We start from the raw sequence: 17526 nt of genomic DNA on the forward strand, positions 1-17526 counted from the left end.
TGACTAGTTTACTTACAGGATACAATCTGTCAAAAACCTCATGCTTAATTGTTTAATTTTTGTCACTGATTTGTCACGTTATGACAGTTACGACGCTGGTCACTAAAAGTCAGTTTGTTTATAATTCCATATTTCACTTTGATAACTTACAAATACACATGGCCCAACAATTACTGGCTGTCTTTACAAATTGCTCCCTTCTCTCTTTGCATATCATTTGCTGCTTACACAGATTGTACTGAAAATAGTTTTTAAAAGTGCATCTTTCATTAAAGATTTCTTTCATTTCATTTCAATCTTCTTTCTTGTTTGCCAAGATACTTTATCACACTGCCTGTCCTGAAAAAATATTTTCAGGGAAATTATTAGTCTGCATTATGTGAGCATTCAGACAAAATGGGCCTTTCTTATCTTATTATCTATGATCCTATGAATAAGCCAAAAAGTGAAGCAAATGAAGAGCTGAAAATCAGCTTGTATGCAGTTAACAAATTTCCAGTGGCTGAACAACAGTTGGTGCACGGTTATGATACTGGTGACTCTGCAGAGCAGACCAGTGGAGACGCAAAATATCACATCCACCGAAAGTGGTGAACCTAAGGCCACAAAGAGGACTGTCCATCCTTTTCAAGTTTCATTAAAATAAAAAAATTTACACATAGAAAAAATCTATCAAAAATAAAATGGGGAAAAATGAGTATTCCACTAAAATGAATATATGTGTGTTTATTTTAAGATAAATGTTTCATTGCAAGGACAGTAAAGCACTGGTGAATATTACCCAGGGAAGTTGTGCAGTCTACATCTTGGAGATTTTCAAGATGTGACTAGACAAATCCCTGAGCAACCTGGTCCAAATTTAGTGCTACCCTTGGTTTGAGCAAGAGGTTGGATAAGATGATCTTTGGAGATGCCTCCAGTTCAAATATTCTGTGATTCATTGTTTCCGCTGCTCTTGAATAATCTGGGAATAACTGACAGAACTTGAAAGGTGATACCTGGGAACCCTAAAGTCAGAGCATTCTCTTAGCTGGTTCTCCTCTCTATGCCTGCAGGACCAAAGGCCTCCATAAACAATGACTTCCTTGTTTCTATGTTGCACGTGCTTCTGGAAAGACACCATATGATATAATCTAAGATGTGCCTATTGGATTATCTACTTGCATAAGCATTTCCCTCTAGTACCTGATAAGTTAGAGGCTTCATTTAGCAAAGTGCTACATCTCTAACCATAATCATTACTGCAGGAGATAATGTTATTTGTATAGTGGTGGCTCCTGATTGGCCTATTCACAAACATAGCCCTATTTTGCCAAGCGCAGTATAAAAACTGGAAAAAAAAGAAAAAGAAAAAGGAAAAGGAAAAGAAAAAGAAAAAGGAAAAGGAAAAGAAAAAGAAAAAGAAAAAGAAAAAGAAAAAGAAAAAGAAAAAGAAAAAGGAAAAGGAAAAGAAAAAGAAAAAGGAAAAGGAAAAGAAAAAGGAAAAGGAAAAGAAAAAGAAAAAGGAAAAGGAAAAGAAAAAGAAAAAGGAAAAAGGAAAAGGAAAAGAAAAATGAAAAGAAAAAGAAAAAGAAAAAGAAAAAGAAAAACAAAAAGAAAAAGAAAAATAAAAAGAAAAAGAAAAAGAAAAAGAAAAAGAAAAAGAAAAAGAAAAAGAAAAAGAAAAAGGAGGTAGCCATCCCAAGGAGAGAGCAGCCTACCAGCCTCAGTTAGGCTGAAAAATGTGGTGGCACGTACAGATACAATTACTTAGACAAAAACATAATCATTAAGAAAAAGTGCTTGTTTTGTAACTAATTGCAGCAGAATCTGCAACCAGTAGCTAATGGAAGCAAACTACATGTACAACAATCCTGTACACTGTGTTCTGGCATTTTAGAAGTCATGACATCTCTACTTTAAATATGCACTATAAAAATAGATGTGAACCATCTAATCAAAAAAACCAAAAGTACTTCTTTGTTGCTGTTGTTAGGATAAATTACAGTATCTGTAAAAGACAGTTTAAGGTTTACAGCCATCATAGAAGCGCCCCAGGGAGTGACCCAAGATAAATATATTCAGATTTGTTTCAGACTATTAACTAAATGCTCTTTACAGATTGTCACAGGCCTTCCCAACAGGTGAAAAGAACAACACTGTAGTCCTTACAGTGAAAAACATGTAACAACCATATAAAACATCATTATTTGAAGATATTTTTGAATTTCAACCTTCCCTTCCTACTACATTGCACTGGTTTGTATTTACTCTAACACAGTCTAGAAACCTTAACTGCCACCTGTCCTGTAGAAATCATGAGCCTCCTGGTGAAGACGCACTGCAGTCCTGATTGATGCATTGAGCATCACATTTTCAGAATTTTATCTTGTGCTTTCATTTATCAAGGGGGGATATATCTCTATTTTTGGCAGAAAGGTATGATAATAAATTAGTCTCCATTTATACAAATCAACTCAGATCTATCAATACATGTCTATTCAGAATAATGCTAAAAGACAAGAATAACAACATGTTTCAGTGAGGTCCTGGAAGGATGTAGACTAAAAATATACTTAAGTACATATTCTCCTTCCAGATTACAAGGTGCTTAACAGATAAAGTGCTGTATAAGTGGTCATACTACTCTTCTCCATTTTCTGTGCACTTTTGACAGGTCTGTAAACTGTGTGTTCAAGACAATCCCCTGTCTGATCTTTCGTTTGTGAACAACACCATTTCAAACAATGTTTAAGTCTAGAAAAGAGAAAACAAATATGTTCTTGGACAACATCACCAAAGTAATAGTCATAATAGGTATTTGAAATTATAAAATCTAAATCTCATTGTTCCACTACCCTGAGAGTGGGGGTGAACTGCCAGTGATAATGGCTACGCATGTTTGGTTTTTCCTTCATAACATGAAGATATAAACATTCAGACTAGCTGAACTAGATTAGAAACTTGATCTAACTTTATGATATTGAGAAAGTACAGCGCTCTCCCTGATCAGACGCTCAGACTGGATCATCAGTCTCTAGGACTGTAAAATACGGCACTTATAGTAATGTGGATTCCTGTTGTTGTGGTGACAAAAAGCATTTTCAATGACTCACCACATCTCAATGGAAATAAAAAGAAACAAAAGCAATACAACCTAATCCTCAGGATTATTTTTTTTTTTCACAACCCAGTGCTATTTGCAGCAGAAATGACTGGTGCCCAGCTTGGGTAAGTATAGAGATCGAATATAGGCACTATCCACGTCATGATTGCCAGCATAACTACAGCAACTCCGATGATATTAATGCCCAAACCAGCTTTCACCTAAAGGAGAAGAAAAAGAAAGCAGAAACTCACATCAAGACACTAAAGAAAGTTTTTAAATGCTAAAAATCCCATTCAGGGAGTTTTGCTCAAAACTCACCATGTCCATAATAGTTAAATGACCGTATGAAAATACTATAGCATTGGCTGGATTTGCCACAGGAAGCAGGAATGCAAAGGAAGTACACAAGGTAGCAGGTATCAAAATGAAAAGTGGATTCACATGAATGGCTTCAGCCTATCACAAAACAGAGAACAGCTGTCAAGGGACACATTTGCCAAATGAAATACATAGATACAAAAGTCTTATATTACAACAAACTGTGAACTGAATTGCCAGTTTAAATAGTGAGAAATAACCTTTACTGATAACTCATTTTTAAGATTATATCTGGGAATGCTTCAGAGGAGAAAAGGTGATTCTAATACAGAATAGCTACTGAAACTTAAATTCACGTCTGTTTTTTTTTAATTGTAGTGGAGTCCATAAAATAAGACTATTGCAAAGCGTGTGGGCACTGCGCAGACACTGAAAGCAAAACACCACAAGAAGGAAGATAAAATTGAAATTGTATATAATACATAGGAGTGATTCAATGTAGTGATGACCGAGGTTTCTTTGTAAGAGAGGAAAAGGGTATTAGTATGCTTCTAGGCTGGCCAAGAGGAAAATCTACACCACGGAAGCTGATCACTAAGTTCTGAAGAAGAAGAAAGAACTGAGTGTTTTGATAAAGATGATGAGCAGAAAGGACACAAGTGAACTAAGGAAAGAAGAAATGAGAATTAAGTGTTGAGTAGGTTTATTAGCTCTCTCTTCTCTTTGGTGGCAGCTTAAAAGTTGCAGCATTAACCATTTTGCTGAAGATGTGGTCCTGAAGGAAGACTAAGAGAGCTGTCCTTTTAAGGGCTTCACAAATATGAATAAAAGCATTGATTTGTGTTGAACTTTCACCTAATTTTACAAAATTTTAAGCATCTCTTATAAGAAAGCTTCAGAACGATGACATATACAATGCTCAACACAGCACAGCAAGAAAAAGGCATGAAGTATTTTATGGAAACTTTTAAAAACTGCTTTTTTTTGAACAGTTATGTTATTACATAGATGGTAGAACAGATTCTGATTAAAAAACAACCTGTGTTATACTCACCAAAGGAGACAGTATGGGTAAAAATATCGTAATGGTAGCTGGATTGCTGGCCACTTCTGTTACTGAAGTGACAATAAGGCATGATATCAGGATAATCAGCCACAAGGGTAATGATCCTAGAGGGGTCAATTTACTTGCTACCCATTCAGAAAGTTTTGAAACCTGCATAAGGAATATGATAATATTATTAAGTTTAACAAATAACTGAAAAGAATTTAATAAATGTTATAGAACAGAAATTTACTCATCTGCTAATTGTGAAGTATTTGTATAAAAGGGAAAAAAATCTGAAATATTTTCCATATTCCTGCCACATACATTTAAACATTTTTCTGATTCAATCGTGTCCTGTGGGAGCCCATGCAAACTATATTCTGTTTATTTATATCTGCACCTTTACGGTGTTTAGAGGAGTCATAATCAGAAAACTGTAATGCATGTACCAGGCTTCATAACCAGAGTTTATGTTTAATCAGGCAGTTTAAAACCTGCCTGATTTACTGAAGTAGTCAGCAGGGTTCCATGTGAGAGGTACCTTAGTGACATGAGGCATTAACCCTGAGGCTCTGGAAACAATGTGTCTGCATGACTTCTACCACCATCAGGTTTAAATTAAATAACAAACAGTAGCCATCATTGTGCATAGTCTTTGAAGACAAAGCAAACTCCTTTTTTTGTAAATCTGCTTTCTGAATGTCATAAATATTTGTCACATTTATCACATCTAATATTGCTACAGAATAACTTGCTGAAACAAAAGAATAACTGTGATTTCACTGTATGTCTGAATTGTTCCTGATGTATGTTATGCTAATTGTTCAGTATCTTCTATAAATTGTGTTACCTCACAGCCGTCTGCCAGTGCAAATCCACCACCAACAAGAATAGCTATTTCCCAGGGCATGCATGACTGAAATTCCTTCCAAGTAATCAGTGGAGTGTAACCAAAAACAGCTAGAGAAAAAAAAATAAAACCAAAACAAAACACCCCCTCAATCAACATATAAAAATATATTGAAAAATATCTTGAAACAATCTTTGTGATGAAGTGCTCAGGAAATATTCAAAGGCAAAACTTAATCATTATAACATGAAGAAAATCTATGACAAGAACTACTTGCATTTCCTGGGACAGATTCATAGCTGGAGAAAAATATCACAGCCTGAAGACAATAAAGATACAACGGTTTCCACCAGTGGAGCATTGGCCCCTCTCCCCTCCTTCCCTAAGTGGAAGATAGCTGTGTGAATCAATGAGTTTAATTTACTCAATAAAACTGCACTATTCAGACAGACTGCTGAGCAAATGCTCTTTCACTTAGGCTCATTTATGTTCTGATCTTGCATTCTCTGTGAATCCCAGATCTCATTGATTTCAGTAGCAAAATTAAATGCATAAAGAGAACAAACTGGAGTTATACTCAGGGTAAATTCCATTTTTAAGGGGAAAAATTAGATGAGAATAGACTCATTTGCCAGGATGAATTTTATAGAGTACCTTAAATGAGCAGTAACATTTTCAAAAAATAAACTCAGCCCTGCTGCACGCAGTCCCTTTCAGTGCCCACTGCAGTCAATGGAAAGGTGGTCTCCATTGGCGGTCATTGGCTGCAGGTAGTTAGGTTTCTACACAGCACTAGCTCCTGCTGCTCACATGCCTAACTGTTGGCACTGACTTCCAGGCCAGGGATGCTTTACATCCCAGCAAGATATCATCCTGTATTAAGATTGAAACATTAGTATTCAACAACCTTCCTCTAACAAGTGCAAGAAGTTATATTTATGATTTCATTTTAGATACCTTATTATAGTAAAATCCACATCAAAATATACTCAACTGTTTTCTCCGTTTGAAGTCTTAGACAATGTTTTTGCTGGAATAATAAAGAACAGGATGCCTATCACTAAGGCAGTTGTTGAATCTGTAGCATAGCCTTTATACCTAAGGAAAAGTTAACAAGAGAAAAACACATAAATATATACAGTCAGAGGAGACTGTAGGGAAGGGGAGAGAGAGGAGAAGGGGGAAAAAAACTGAGGAGAAGAATGGAGGGGTAGAAAGAAGCTGTTATGGACTGATGACTATTCCTCATTCCTCACCCTTCACACCACTCAGTGCAGTGGAAAGAGGTAAAGGAGTCAGGAACTGTCAAGAGTGAAGTTGAGTCTGGAAAGAAAGGGAGTGAGGGAAATGTGTTTTAATTTTGTGTTTGCTTCTTGCCATCCAACTCTACTTTTAATTGGCAATTAAATTAATTTCTCCCAAATCAAGTCTGTTTTGCCCATGTTAATAACTGGTAAGGGATCTCACTAACTTTATCTTGACCCACAAGCATTTTGACTTTTTTTCTCCCTTATCCTGTTGAAGAGGAAGTGTGAGAGAATAATTGGATGGGCATCTCACAGCCAGTCAATGTCAATTCATCACATCTGTAGAAATATTAGCTGTAAGCCCCCTAAATTAATAAATAAGCATCTTGAGTAAGGATGTGTTATTTTGTCACACAGAAATAAGCTGGGGAAGAATAATGTTTGGGAATAGGTGATGCTCAAACAACTCATTTTCACAGTTCAACGCTAAATTTAACAATTTTAATATGCTCTGTAATAGATTCATTCCAACTGTAATAGATTCAGTCCATTCGGCTTAAGAGCACTGTACGTACGTACAAAGGATGATGCTTTTGTAGCTAAGGGAAGGCAGTAAAGCTTTATTACCACCCTACTGTAGCTGTCACTACTAGGGTCATAGACACAAGAGCCATGTTTATTTTGGTCATTTCCAGTGCTTGAAAAATGCTTGCACTACTGTTTGTTTAACTGATCCAATATTCTTCTAATTTGTACAGAATAGCCCCAAGATCAGGTAAAGTGGAGAGCTGATCTCTAGGCCTATTTTAACAGATCCATCTGACTCTGTTACACATTGTTAGGTGGCGACATATCCCAATTTGTCTTATTTCAGTCAAGACAGTAATTCAAATTAATAATAATTTTGCTGGAGGAAGTTAAACCCAACGTTTTCTTAAGCTTTGCTATTATTTTTTTCTATTTTCTGTATGTTCTGTAAATTTTCCTGAACTAATATTCCAAAATATTTTACTTCAGCCTCATTTCACATGAATGTCTGCATATGCAGCTACAGTAGGAACAAACGTTACTTCCCAGCAGATCTTCCCAGCAGCTTAAGGCTTTATACTAAATCAGGGTTTTTCACTGAAAAGGAAAAATCAACTCCTAGTTACATGTTACAAATGTACAATCTGATAGATCCCTTTGCTTTAACAGCAGTGTTAGGTGAGATTCAAAATATGCATAGCACATTGACACTGCAGCCGGCATAATTTTAGCTAATACTGTCACAAAACTGAGCTGACATAAGGTTGAAGTCGTCTTCTAATATATTCTATCTCCTGCTTCCTATTGTTTGCTAGCACAGAAAATACTTTTAAGAAACAATTTATCATTTTGTTATGGTTTCTTAAAGCAGAGGATTCTGCCTATATATCACCTTTAGCCCAGGACGAGACGCAGTGGGATAAAAGTGCAGAAAATCTCTTCCTCTAGCATCTTGTCTAGCACTAACTTAAGACTTGCTACGAGTTTTCAAGGAAGGCGTGATTTAGATACAGAAACAATTCATACTACCACTTTCTTCTAGGCAGCTGCCTCTTTGCAGAGTGGTTGAGGTAGGAAGGATCCTCTGGTTGTCACCTGGTCCCACATCCCCTGCTCAAGCAGAGTCACCCAGAGACAGTTGCCCAGGACCATATCCAGATGGCTTTAGAATATCTTCAAAAACAGAGACTCCGTGACCTTACTGGGTAATTTGTGCCAGTGCTTGGTCATTCTCACAGGTAAAAAGCATTTCCTAATATTCAGGATGAACCCCCTATGTTTCGGTTTGTGCTCATTGCCTCTTCTACTGTCACTGGACACCACCAAAAAGACCCTGGCTCCATGCTCTTTACACCTTCCCAGGTATTTTTAAACATTGGCAAGATGCCTGTGCTCCAGTCCATTAGTCATCTTTGTTGATCTCCAGTACATCCATGTCTACTACCGGGCAACCCGGAGCTGGATGCAGCACTCCAGTTGTGGCCTTACCAGCGATGAGCAGAGGGGAAGGACTACCTCCCTCAATCTGCTGGAAGCACTCTTCCTAACAGCTCAAGATACCATTTGCCTTCTTTCCAGCAAGGGCACATCACTGGCTCATGTTCATGTTGATGTCCACCAGGACCCCCAGGTCCTTTGCCACCAAGCTTCATTCCAGCTGTGTGGCCCCCAGTGCTCACTGGTGCCTGGAATTCTTCCTCCTCAGGTGCATGACTTTGCACATCCCCTTGTTAAACTAGGGAGGTGCACACAAACACTTAGTATTCCTGATCCAAAACACCATTCCCAGAAAACCTGCTTGGGACACACACAACATCCTATTATGAAAACACACACAACATCCTATTATGAAAACACACATGGCTTCCAAAGCTTTTCAATCATTAACAAATTCTAGGATGAACATTTTTCAAAGTCAGTTTATCCAAGCTGTAATACAATTTCATACACAGCATCTATCTGCTCATAACACTGCAAATCTGATTGTCCTATAAGGAAGCAAAAAGCTGTTGTTTAAGGAGATTCCACAATGACTACAACTGACATCATTATAGAAAACAGGCCTGTGGACAAAAGTACACAGTGGCCTTGTAGTGGAAGTAAAGAAAGGAATAAAACATGCAGAAAAAAAGAAAGAATACACTCAGACAATCTGAGGAGGTGTGAGGGAAGGCCACCTTGCATACATCAGCTGTTATCATCTACAGCCCCGTGTTGAACTTTCTGTTTCTTATAAGGTTTATCAAGTCCTCACCAAAGGTCAGTTTGAAACTCCAGTAATTGAATCCAATACTCTACAGCCTGGAGCCAGACCAGGACATGGAATGAAACTGCTGTAACAGAAATGATGCGTGTTCCTGTGCTGTCAACAGATGGGAGGGAAACAAGTGTTTCGACTCTGTGCTGCTCTCTGTAGTATTATAAAACTTTTATTAAAACATCCTGCTGTCTCCCTCCAGAGGGATGCAACACTGGCTCAGGGCACAATAAAGGATTAGTCTTTAATAGATTTACAAAACTTTCTCAAGAATAATTAACTGGTAAAGTAATTTATATTTGAAAGGCATCTGATAATGCTGCTTTACTATGAGATCTACTCAATCCTGATATGGCACAAACATGGATTAAAAATTGGCTAACATTTCAAAAAGTAATCCTTAAAAATTGGGGTGTTATCATCATTAAATGTCAATATTTCTGCTGGGATTTCAAAAAAATATTCATTGTCTGTATTTCAAAAGGATACTCATGATGATGCACACAACAGGCTGAGAACATGGACATGTGTGGTGAGACTGGTGAGAATTTGCTTCTTGAAGTAAAACTTTGAGCATTCTACTTAGTTTGTCAAAACCAAGCTTGTAATTCAATAGAATTAAACTAGATCAGTACATCCTTAAAGCACCTATCACGGAAAAGTTCTTAATCCAGCTGGGAAACACAAAAACAGATGGCTAGAAGCTATACTTAGACAAAAAACAAACTGTGAGTTTGTCTTGCTTAGTTTGGCAACAGAGATGATTATCCCTCAGGACTATCAAGAAAAGCAGCAAATTCTAAATCTGAGGAACTTGTGCTTTGCCACCCTGATATCAAGCCTGGTTGCTTTCTGGGAATTCATGTTCTAATAAAATAAATCTATAGCAGGCTTAACACAGAACAATGTAGCTCTTCTGATCTTCAGCCTGTTAGAACAAATGAACTGAGAGACTGTCTGGTGTAAGACCTTGGGAGTAGTGTGAATCATACCTAATAGGACGCACCCACAGGCCATTAGAGGGTCTCAAGGTTACTTATAGCTCTGTCATTGCAGCTTTTTCTAAGGGCAAAGCTCATTTTGTAGGTGGCAGAAGTTCCCCAAGGCTGGCTTGAGACCGGAATAAATTCCGCACAAAATACATACTATCAGGTTTCTGATAAGAAGTCAGTTTTCTGACGGCAGAGAATATTTGCTTACAGTTGTTTCCTGTAGCATAAACTTAAGGAAGTCGTGCACAACCCTACCAGTATACTTAAATCCAAAACACTGGACAATTTTGTACACAGAAGTGTTAGAAATCAGCTGCATAAGAGATGTAAGTGGCAGATTGTGCACTGCTAGAAGCCTTGTTGACATCACAGTGATGAGTGCAATGTAACCACTGACAGAAACAGAGTTCTTTGTGTTTGAGTTCTTTTTCCTGTTTTCTTCTTTGTTTTCTTCAAAGAAGATGACTCATAGTACTTCCAGCAGTACCTGTGCTGGCTCCGTGCCCCACTCAGGTACCGTAGCTGAGAAGTTTTCTGTTGCTCAGAAAGTAAAAAAACAATTGCCTGGTTTTATGCTAATTAATGCAATTGATTGATAAATTAAAACTACGTAGAAATAGGCGAGGTCTAAACAGTAAGGAAAGCTTTCTTTCCACTTAAAGGTTTTGTTAGGCAGTAACAGAACCTTTGTTTCACTTTAGGTTACCTCACCCAAACCATAATGTGATTCACCTTAAGGTGACATGACACATTATTGCATTTTCTTGCAAAGAAAACATTAGAGGGACTCAAAAAATTAACATCACTGTGTAGAACCTGTAACTATGCTTATTATGAGAATATTCTGCTTTTCCCTGCCAGTGAACAAAATCCTCAGACAACAGAAAGCGGACAACTTCAAACAGGAAAATGGGAATCTCTGGACTGAAATAAACCATTTGAGCCCTAAGTCCCAAATTTGAAAGGGTGTTTTCAGTGTCTGTTTTTCAATACCAGATATATCTCATTGAATGGTCCTCGATGAGCACTAAATCTTAATATGAAGAACAAAGAGAAACAAAGACAGCCTAATTGCTTAGATGGCCAATTTTAACATAATTTTAAAGCAATCTTAGTTTTTCTTGCACTTTTTAATGCTTTGTTTTACACAAAATAATTTTTCTTTACATTTTAAATATTCAAAGATCTACAAATATTTCTTGTAATATTCTATACTGGACTTTCTGGCAGAACACTAGTGCATGTGTGTGTGTATAAAAGGTGGGAGTATATTTAAAGAAAGGAGGCACAATGGATGCACGTTTGCTTGTCATTTATTTCAGGCACACAGGAAAAAAAAAGAAAAATTACAATCGAAGTCCAGTACTGGCCTTTGGCCCATCCAGTAATAAATATTAAATCCAGAAGGGCCTAAACAGCACAAAGTCCTGCTCCTCCCAGTCCTGCAGCTACTTCCTAGTAGTCCAGAGAAAAACTCAGACCTTTATCACAGAACAGGACTGAAATAACAGTAATTGCAGCAAGAGAACAGGAGATATCATTGTATTATAAGTTCTCAGGAACTGAAAATCAAGTTGAAGGCGAAAAAATAAAAATGTATTAGCTCCTGAACAGTTCTGGCTTTTTGGTGATTAGTTGAACTGTGACACTGAGAGAGAGTTATGTATGAAGTGATAGTAATTTATTTCATTAATTATTAGAGCTGTCAGAGCAAGGGATATTTCCCAGTATGCACACAAGTTTCACTGTCACTAAGGGCAGTAGATCAAAAACTTTTAACTAAAGATTTATTCTTGAAACTGTAGATATGCTGAGGAACTAGGATACTGTAATATTAATCATGATTCATTCTCCCTCACTTGATCAAATCTAAAAACTAGGCATAATCCTGCTGAGGAAGCACTTTATTTTATCCTGTAAAGGGCTTAGCGCTGTTCAGATATTGCACAGATACATCTATGAAATTGCTGGAGTTTGCCCATTCTGTACAGACTACAACAGTTTTCAACAACTTCAGCCTGGAACATTTTGGAAATATTGTAAGTTTGGTTGGTTGGTTTTTTAACTGAGAAGAAAAGAAGGTATGTCGTTAAGATACAGTACGGTTCCTTCTGGTGTATCAGAAAGACTACTTACTTTGGGAAAAGTGAAGACCATCCTGGGATGAAGCCAGGCTCTCTGGTGAACCACAGCAGGGTCATTAGAATGAATAGGATAAGTGTAACAATTTCTGGGTAGCTAGAGCAGAAATAGAATGGCTTATAAATATTCTGAACTCACACTTCAATTTACTTGCTTTTGTTTGAATATCTATAGCTTGACATACCTCATCCTTCCAAGCTTCTTGTACTCCTCTTGAATCACCTGTGCTGAGGCCTCTTCTCTAGGTGTTTTCTTCTTGCCACACTTGAACATGTTTTTAAAACTGGAATATAAATCAGCAACATTGAGCATTGAATTAACAGCATATCCACAAAATAAAGTTCAACCTTTCTGGTTACCAATAATACCTTACAAAAGTAAAATTTTCCCTTTACAATGCAGTGTCTCATGCTTTGTTATCACAAACCAAACTGAGCATATTGGAATTAATCAACAGAGCTGAACGGGACATTGGCAGAGGCAGCAACGAAATGTATCCTGTTGTTGACTTGCTCGTTTACCCAGGAAGGATGAAGCTTTAGTCACGGAAACTAATTGAAACAATCAAATACATAAACTGGCTATTTAATGAAAGACATCTATGACTTTGCTTTACCTTGTTTTGTAATTAAAAATTTGCATCGTATGAGTAGTCTGCTTACTGATCAGTAAGACCCTTACACAGTGTTAGAAAGAACTTTATCAAAACAATCAACAAAAAATGAATCAATAAATGTTCACACATGAAGTGCTCTGTTTGGGGTGATTTTAAGTCTGCTAAGGAGTAGACACTCTCACTCTTCATCTCCCGTGTGATACATAGCTTTGCAATTGCGAAAGACAGATGTCCTCCTTTACAGATATTAGTGAACTCACGGAGAAGTAGGCTTTGAAGAATCAGCCCCAAAGAAGCATCGTTGTCTCCAAAACCTTAAAAACACAGCTCTGAGGGAAAAAATCCCCACCGTTCCACCTGTCATGTCTTATCCCCAGCCAGCAATTAAGTACCGCACTGCTGCTCACTCACTGCTTGTCCCACAGAGCGGTGAGAAGGACAATCAGAAGGAAAAAGGTAAAAGTAGCAAGTTGCTATAAAGACAGTTTAATAGAATAACAAAGGAAGAGAAAAATAATAACAATAATAATACTATAAGGATATACAAGCAATATCAAGCAATACACGATCCAAGTACCCACCACCCAAAACCTGATTCCCAGCCCATTATGGACCAGCAACCCCCACTCTCTGGCCAACTCTCCCAGTTTATGAGCATGACATCGTACAGTATCAAATACCCTCTTGGTCAGCCTGGGCCAGCTGTCCTGACTGCAACCACTCCCAGCTTTCCATGCACTCCCTGTCCTTTTGTTTGCAGGTCAGTAGGAAAAGCTGAAGCAAGTTACCCTATCATGGCCAAATCCAGGACACCACCACATATAAATTTTTCAAAAGTGGAAGGTTTTTACTTCACATTTACTAATATAGTTATCCAGTTTATATCACAAAAACTGCTCAAGTATTCGAGCAATCCCTGATGCTAGTAAAGGGCAACATATTCACCGTAAATCTTTTAGTCTTAAACCAAAATATATAACATTTCAGTATTCTTCTGTTGTGCATATGTGTACTGTTTAATGATGATGTCTATATATTCTAAAAGAATGAGTAACCTAATTTGTGACATGGACTTTCAACTTCGGGCTGCATAGTCAAAGATCTTTATTTTAGAATAGTCTTCTCCCAGCCAGGGACACAGCCATACCAATCAAGTGCACAAAAGCACTGTTGCTGCATTATCTTCCTGTTATGCCTGTTAAACTTAGGTGAAATATTTACTCGTGGTACAAAATATATCTTATATCATTGACATTTAGTTTTATTCATTACAACATTTACTCACTCGAACCCAAGGAAAAGCCACTGCAGCCAGACCCAGGAGAGCACCAAAATAATGACTGTGATGGGGATGGAAAGGATAAACCAGGATCCAAAATTGATGCACTGGCAAGATGAGTAACGCCTGGATGAAAATAAAAAACTGTTCAGTTGAGCTTTGCAAAAGAATGAAGACTTGTGAGAAGTGCCAGAAAACCCTGCTGCAAGAGAATGTTTCTTGCTTGCATGAGGTGGCCTCTGGCGTTCTCTTGCCTCATCCTCCTGTCTTGTTCCCAATCATCGTGACCACTAAAGGAGATAGCTGTGCCAGTCATTCGAGCACTGGATCAGCAACAGGTCCAGGGATCTGTTACCAAACTAGCAGTGCCTACTCCAAGTTCAGAGGGCAAGAAAGGGCCACTCATAGCATTAAGGACTGTTAGGACTACATAGAAATAGAACATGAAGAAAAGCGGTTATTTGAGACTTTGGCAAAAGAAAATAAAGAAAGAAAAAGAAAAAATAAGGAAAGAAAAAAGAAAGAAAATAAAGAAAAAATAGAGAAAAAATCTCCAATGAATTTAGAAGACAACGGTGAAGACAATGTTGAGACTTCTATTGTTTAAGGTTCCATAAAGGATTCAAAACTGTTTAGAAACAAAATAATTACTAATTTCCAGGAAAGGGAGCAACATTAATATCTTAACTGGATTTTCTTTCCTGTCACCTTGGCTCTTTGAGGCTCTCTTAATCTACTGTTTACAGATGTGGACTCTTCAACCAGAACTATCTCTACTCTGTGCATTTAAGAAATGGAGAAACGGGCTTCAGCTTTCTGAAAGAAATGTCAGATAGATGTCAGAAAGGCTAAAAGACCAGGTGAATGAATCCTGGTTTTCAATTTACTTTGTGAACTGAAATTATTCTTCATTTGAGCTCCTCCAGCTCTACTAAGAGAGCTTTTCACGCTGAAGGTGAGAAAATTTTAGCCTCCTTGAATATCTTTCCTTCGTGATGCAAAAGTCAGATGGAAGTGAAGTCACAATGTCAAGACAGAGGCTATAATGACTATTTTCAATTATTAGCCCATCTTTTATATTTCAGGCCTTGCTAGAAGAAAGGGAATTCTGATGGTCACAAAGGTTTTCAAGGAAGTAAATACTTATTATAAATGCTTTCTCAAGTATTGTACAAATTCTAGGATTGTTGTATGTTTATTATAATGCTTACATATTTAGCAATTTAAGTGCCAGCTGGGACTGAATCACTACTACTACTAACTTCTTGAGATGGTGTTCTAAACTGCAACTGTACATAGTGATGAGACAGTGAAATTGGAGTCAGAAAAGGCATTGTGCTATTGTACCTAATTTATTGATCACATGGCTATTTATCTTTTATTACTTGGTTAGCCACATAGGTTTTTAAATGTACAAATGCCAAAACAGGAAAATACTAACATTAGCATAGCAATGACTTAAGATTTCATGACTTGTTTATGATCTCCTTTCCTGAATTATGTGTTATAATTCCTTAATGAACAATAAAACAGGCTCTTGAATACTTTATATTAAAGAGTAACTTCCGTTAGAGAATATCAGTGTATTGTATTTAGATTTCACAGTAAGTTTGTGCAGCACTGAATATATAGGTAAATATTTCTTGTAATCTTAATATTAAAGTTAGCGATTCTTCATCTCCAGAGCAAATACTCTTCAGGTAGACTGGGTGATCACTTTAAATGATTTAAAAAATTATCTGTTACACAGTGCTAGCTAGATTATCTGCTATTTTTGGATTTTCTTCTACAGATCTTGCCTGAGGCAAGGATGGATAGGCCACACTGAACTATTTGTTTCCCAGACCTATTTCCTTTGGAAAATGAAAAAGTGTGATTAATTTGAATAATCCTTATTTTATGGTGATCCTGTGTCCATAAAAATAAGCTCTTTCCAATAAAATCCCAACAAATTTTGTTCATAGATCAAGTCCACATAAGATTATTCCTTCTACGACTTTTTATAAAATTGCTTAGGTAGAAAATAGTACAATGTTGACAAAGTTTAGTTCCTTCATTTTGGAAGATCACAGTTAGAAACCAAAATGGAATTAATGAAATTTAGTAACCTGTCAGTTAGTCTGATGGGAAAACCAAAGGTTTAGTTGAAGGATTTACTCTTCCTCAAGCATAGGAAAACTCAGTTTTCTTCTTGACTCAGTGTGGTCTTGTAATCCTTTCTCTCTCTAACCTCTTCATAGCCTTTGTCTCACTCTGTGGACCCATACCCTGCTCTAATATGGTCCAGCTGAGAATTTTGGCTCGCAGCGCCAAAGAAACTGCTTTGTGTGGGAAAGAGCTTGAAAAAGTCTCCATAGCAGAACTATGTAAGATTAGGTAAGTGAAACTGCAAGTGTGGGATAACTGACATGGAGTTCTGCAGCACCTCGAAGAGGAAACACAGATATGGAAAGGGATAAAATACTACAGGAAAAAAAATATGGAGTCAGAAGAAATAGGCTTAGCATCACCAAGGAGCTGTTCCAGGAAACAGTGAGGACCAACCCATCTCATTCTCACAGATGCCCCCCTGGCCAGTAAAGACTTCTGGGCACCTTATGGGCAGTGCTGGGCAGACTAATACTTAGCTACCAGCAGGCACTACCTCCTTTTCATGTGTTAACCAATACCTTTCTTTTTTCCTCCACCCCCTGCCCTCCAGCTGTGTATATTCTTTGCCTACAATTAAAGAACAAAGTAACTCTGAGAAGATCAGTAACAAATTTGTCTTACAAAGGAGCCCTTATGGAAGTTGGTCGAACTGGCAGGAATGATTCTGCCCTGTGGATCACAGCAGAATTGCTTGTCCTAAACCAGCTGCGGGCTGAGCGTTCCCAGCAACACACAGGCCCCAGTGCTAACATGGATATACTGCCTTCCCCTTCATGTGACAAATGAAAAAGAGGGAAAGAAAGAAGAGTAAACACTAATTTCAGCTTATTTAACACTGAAAACTGGCAGATAAAAGGGATATAGAATTTCACAGTGCCATTTTAAGTATTTTGTCACTGAGTGGGAAACCCAGGAAAACACTGTATGTATAGCTCTTCTGCTGAGTTGTCCTCTCTTCAGGTGCTTATGATACATGATGGTAGATTGCAAATGTGTCCAAGTTGTACTAA

General features: G+C 37.5%; 1 protein-coding gene across 2 annotated transcripts in view; it reads right to left on the reverse strand.

Moving 5' to 3' along the window:
* Nucleotides 1-1692: 1692 nt before the first annotated feature.
* Nucleotides 1693-17526, reverse strand: part of SLC13A1 (solute carrier family 13 member 1) — a 54322-nt gene continuing 38488 nt past the window's right edge. For both annotated transcript variants that reach the window (XM_009563575.2, XM_054059087.1), the window contains exons 9-16: nucleotides 14372-14491; nucleotides 12655-12753; nucleotides 12465-12566; nucleotides 6299-6402; nucleotides 5305-5414; nucleotides 4461-4622; nucleotides 3407-3544; nucleotides 1693-3306 (exon numbers count right to left, since the gene is read on the reverse strand). In XM_009563575.2, coding sequence (XP_009561870.2) covers nucleotides 3163-3306; nucleotides 3407-3544; nucleotides 4461-4622; nucleotides 5305-5414; nucleotides 6299-6402; nucleotides 12465-12566; nucleotides 12655-12753; nucleotides 14372-14491 — 979 coding nt within the window. In that variant the 3' untranslated portion in view covers nucleotides 1693-3162. The remainder of the gene's footprint in view (nucleotides 3307-3406; nucleotides 3545-4460; nucleotides 4623-5304; nucleotides 5415-6298; nucleotides 6403-12464; nucleotides 12567-12654; nucleotides 12754-14371; nucleotides 14492-17526) is intronic.

The sequence above is a fragment of the Cuculus canorus genome, chromosome 1 (genome assembly GCF_017976375.1).
Source record: "Cuculus canorus isolate bCucCan1 chromosome 1, bCucCan1.pri, whole genome shotgun sequence".
Taxonomy (NCBI): Eukaryota; Metazoa; Chordata; class Aves; order Cuculiformes; family Cuculidae; genus Cuculus; species Cuculus canorus.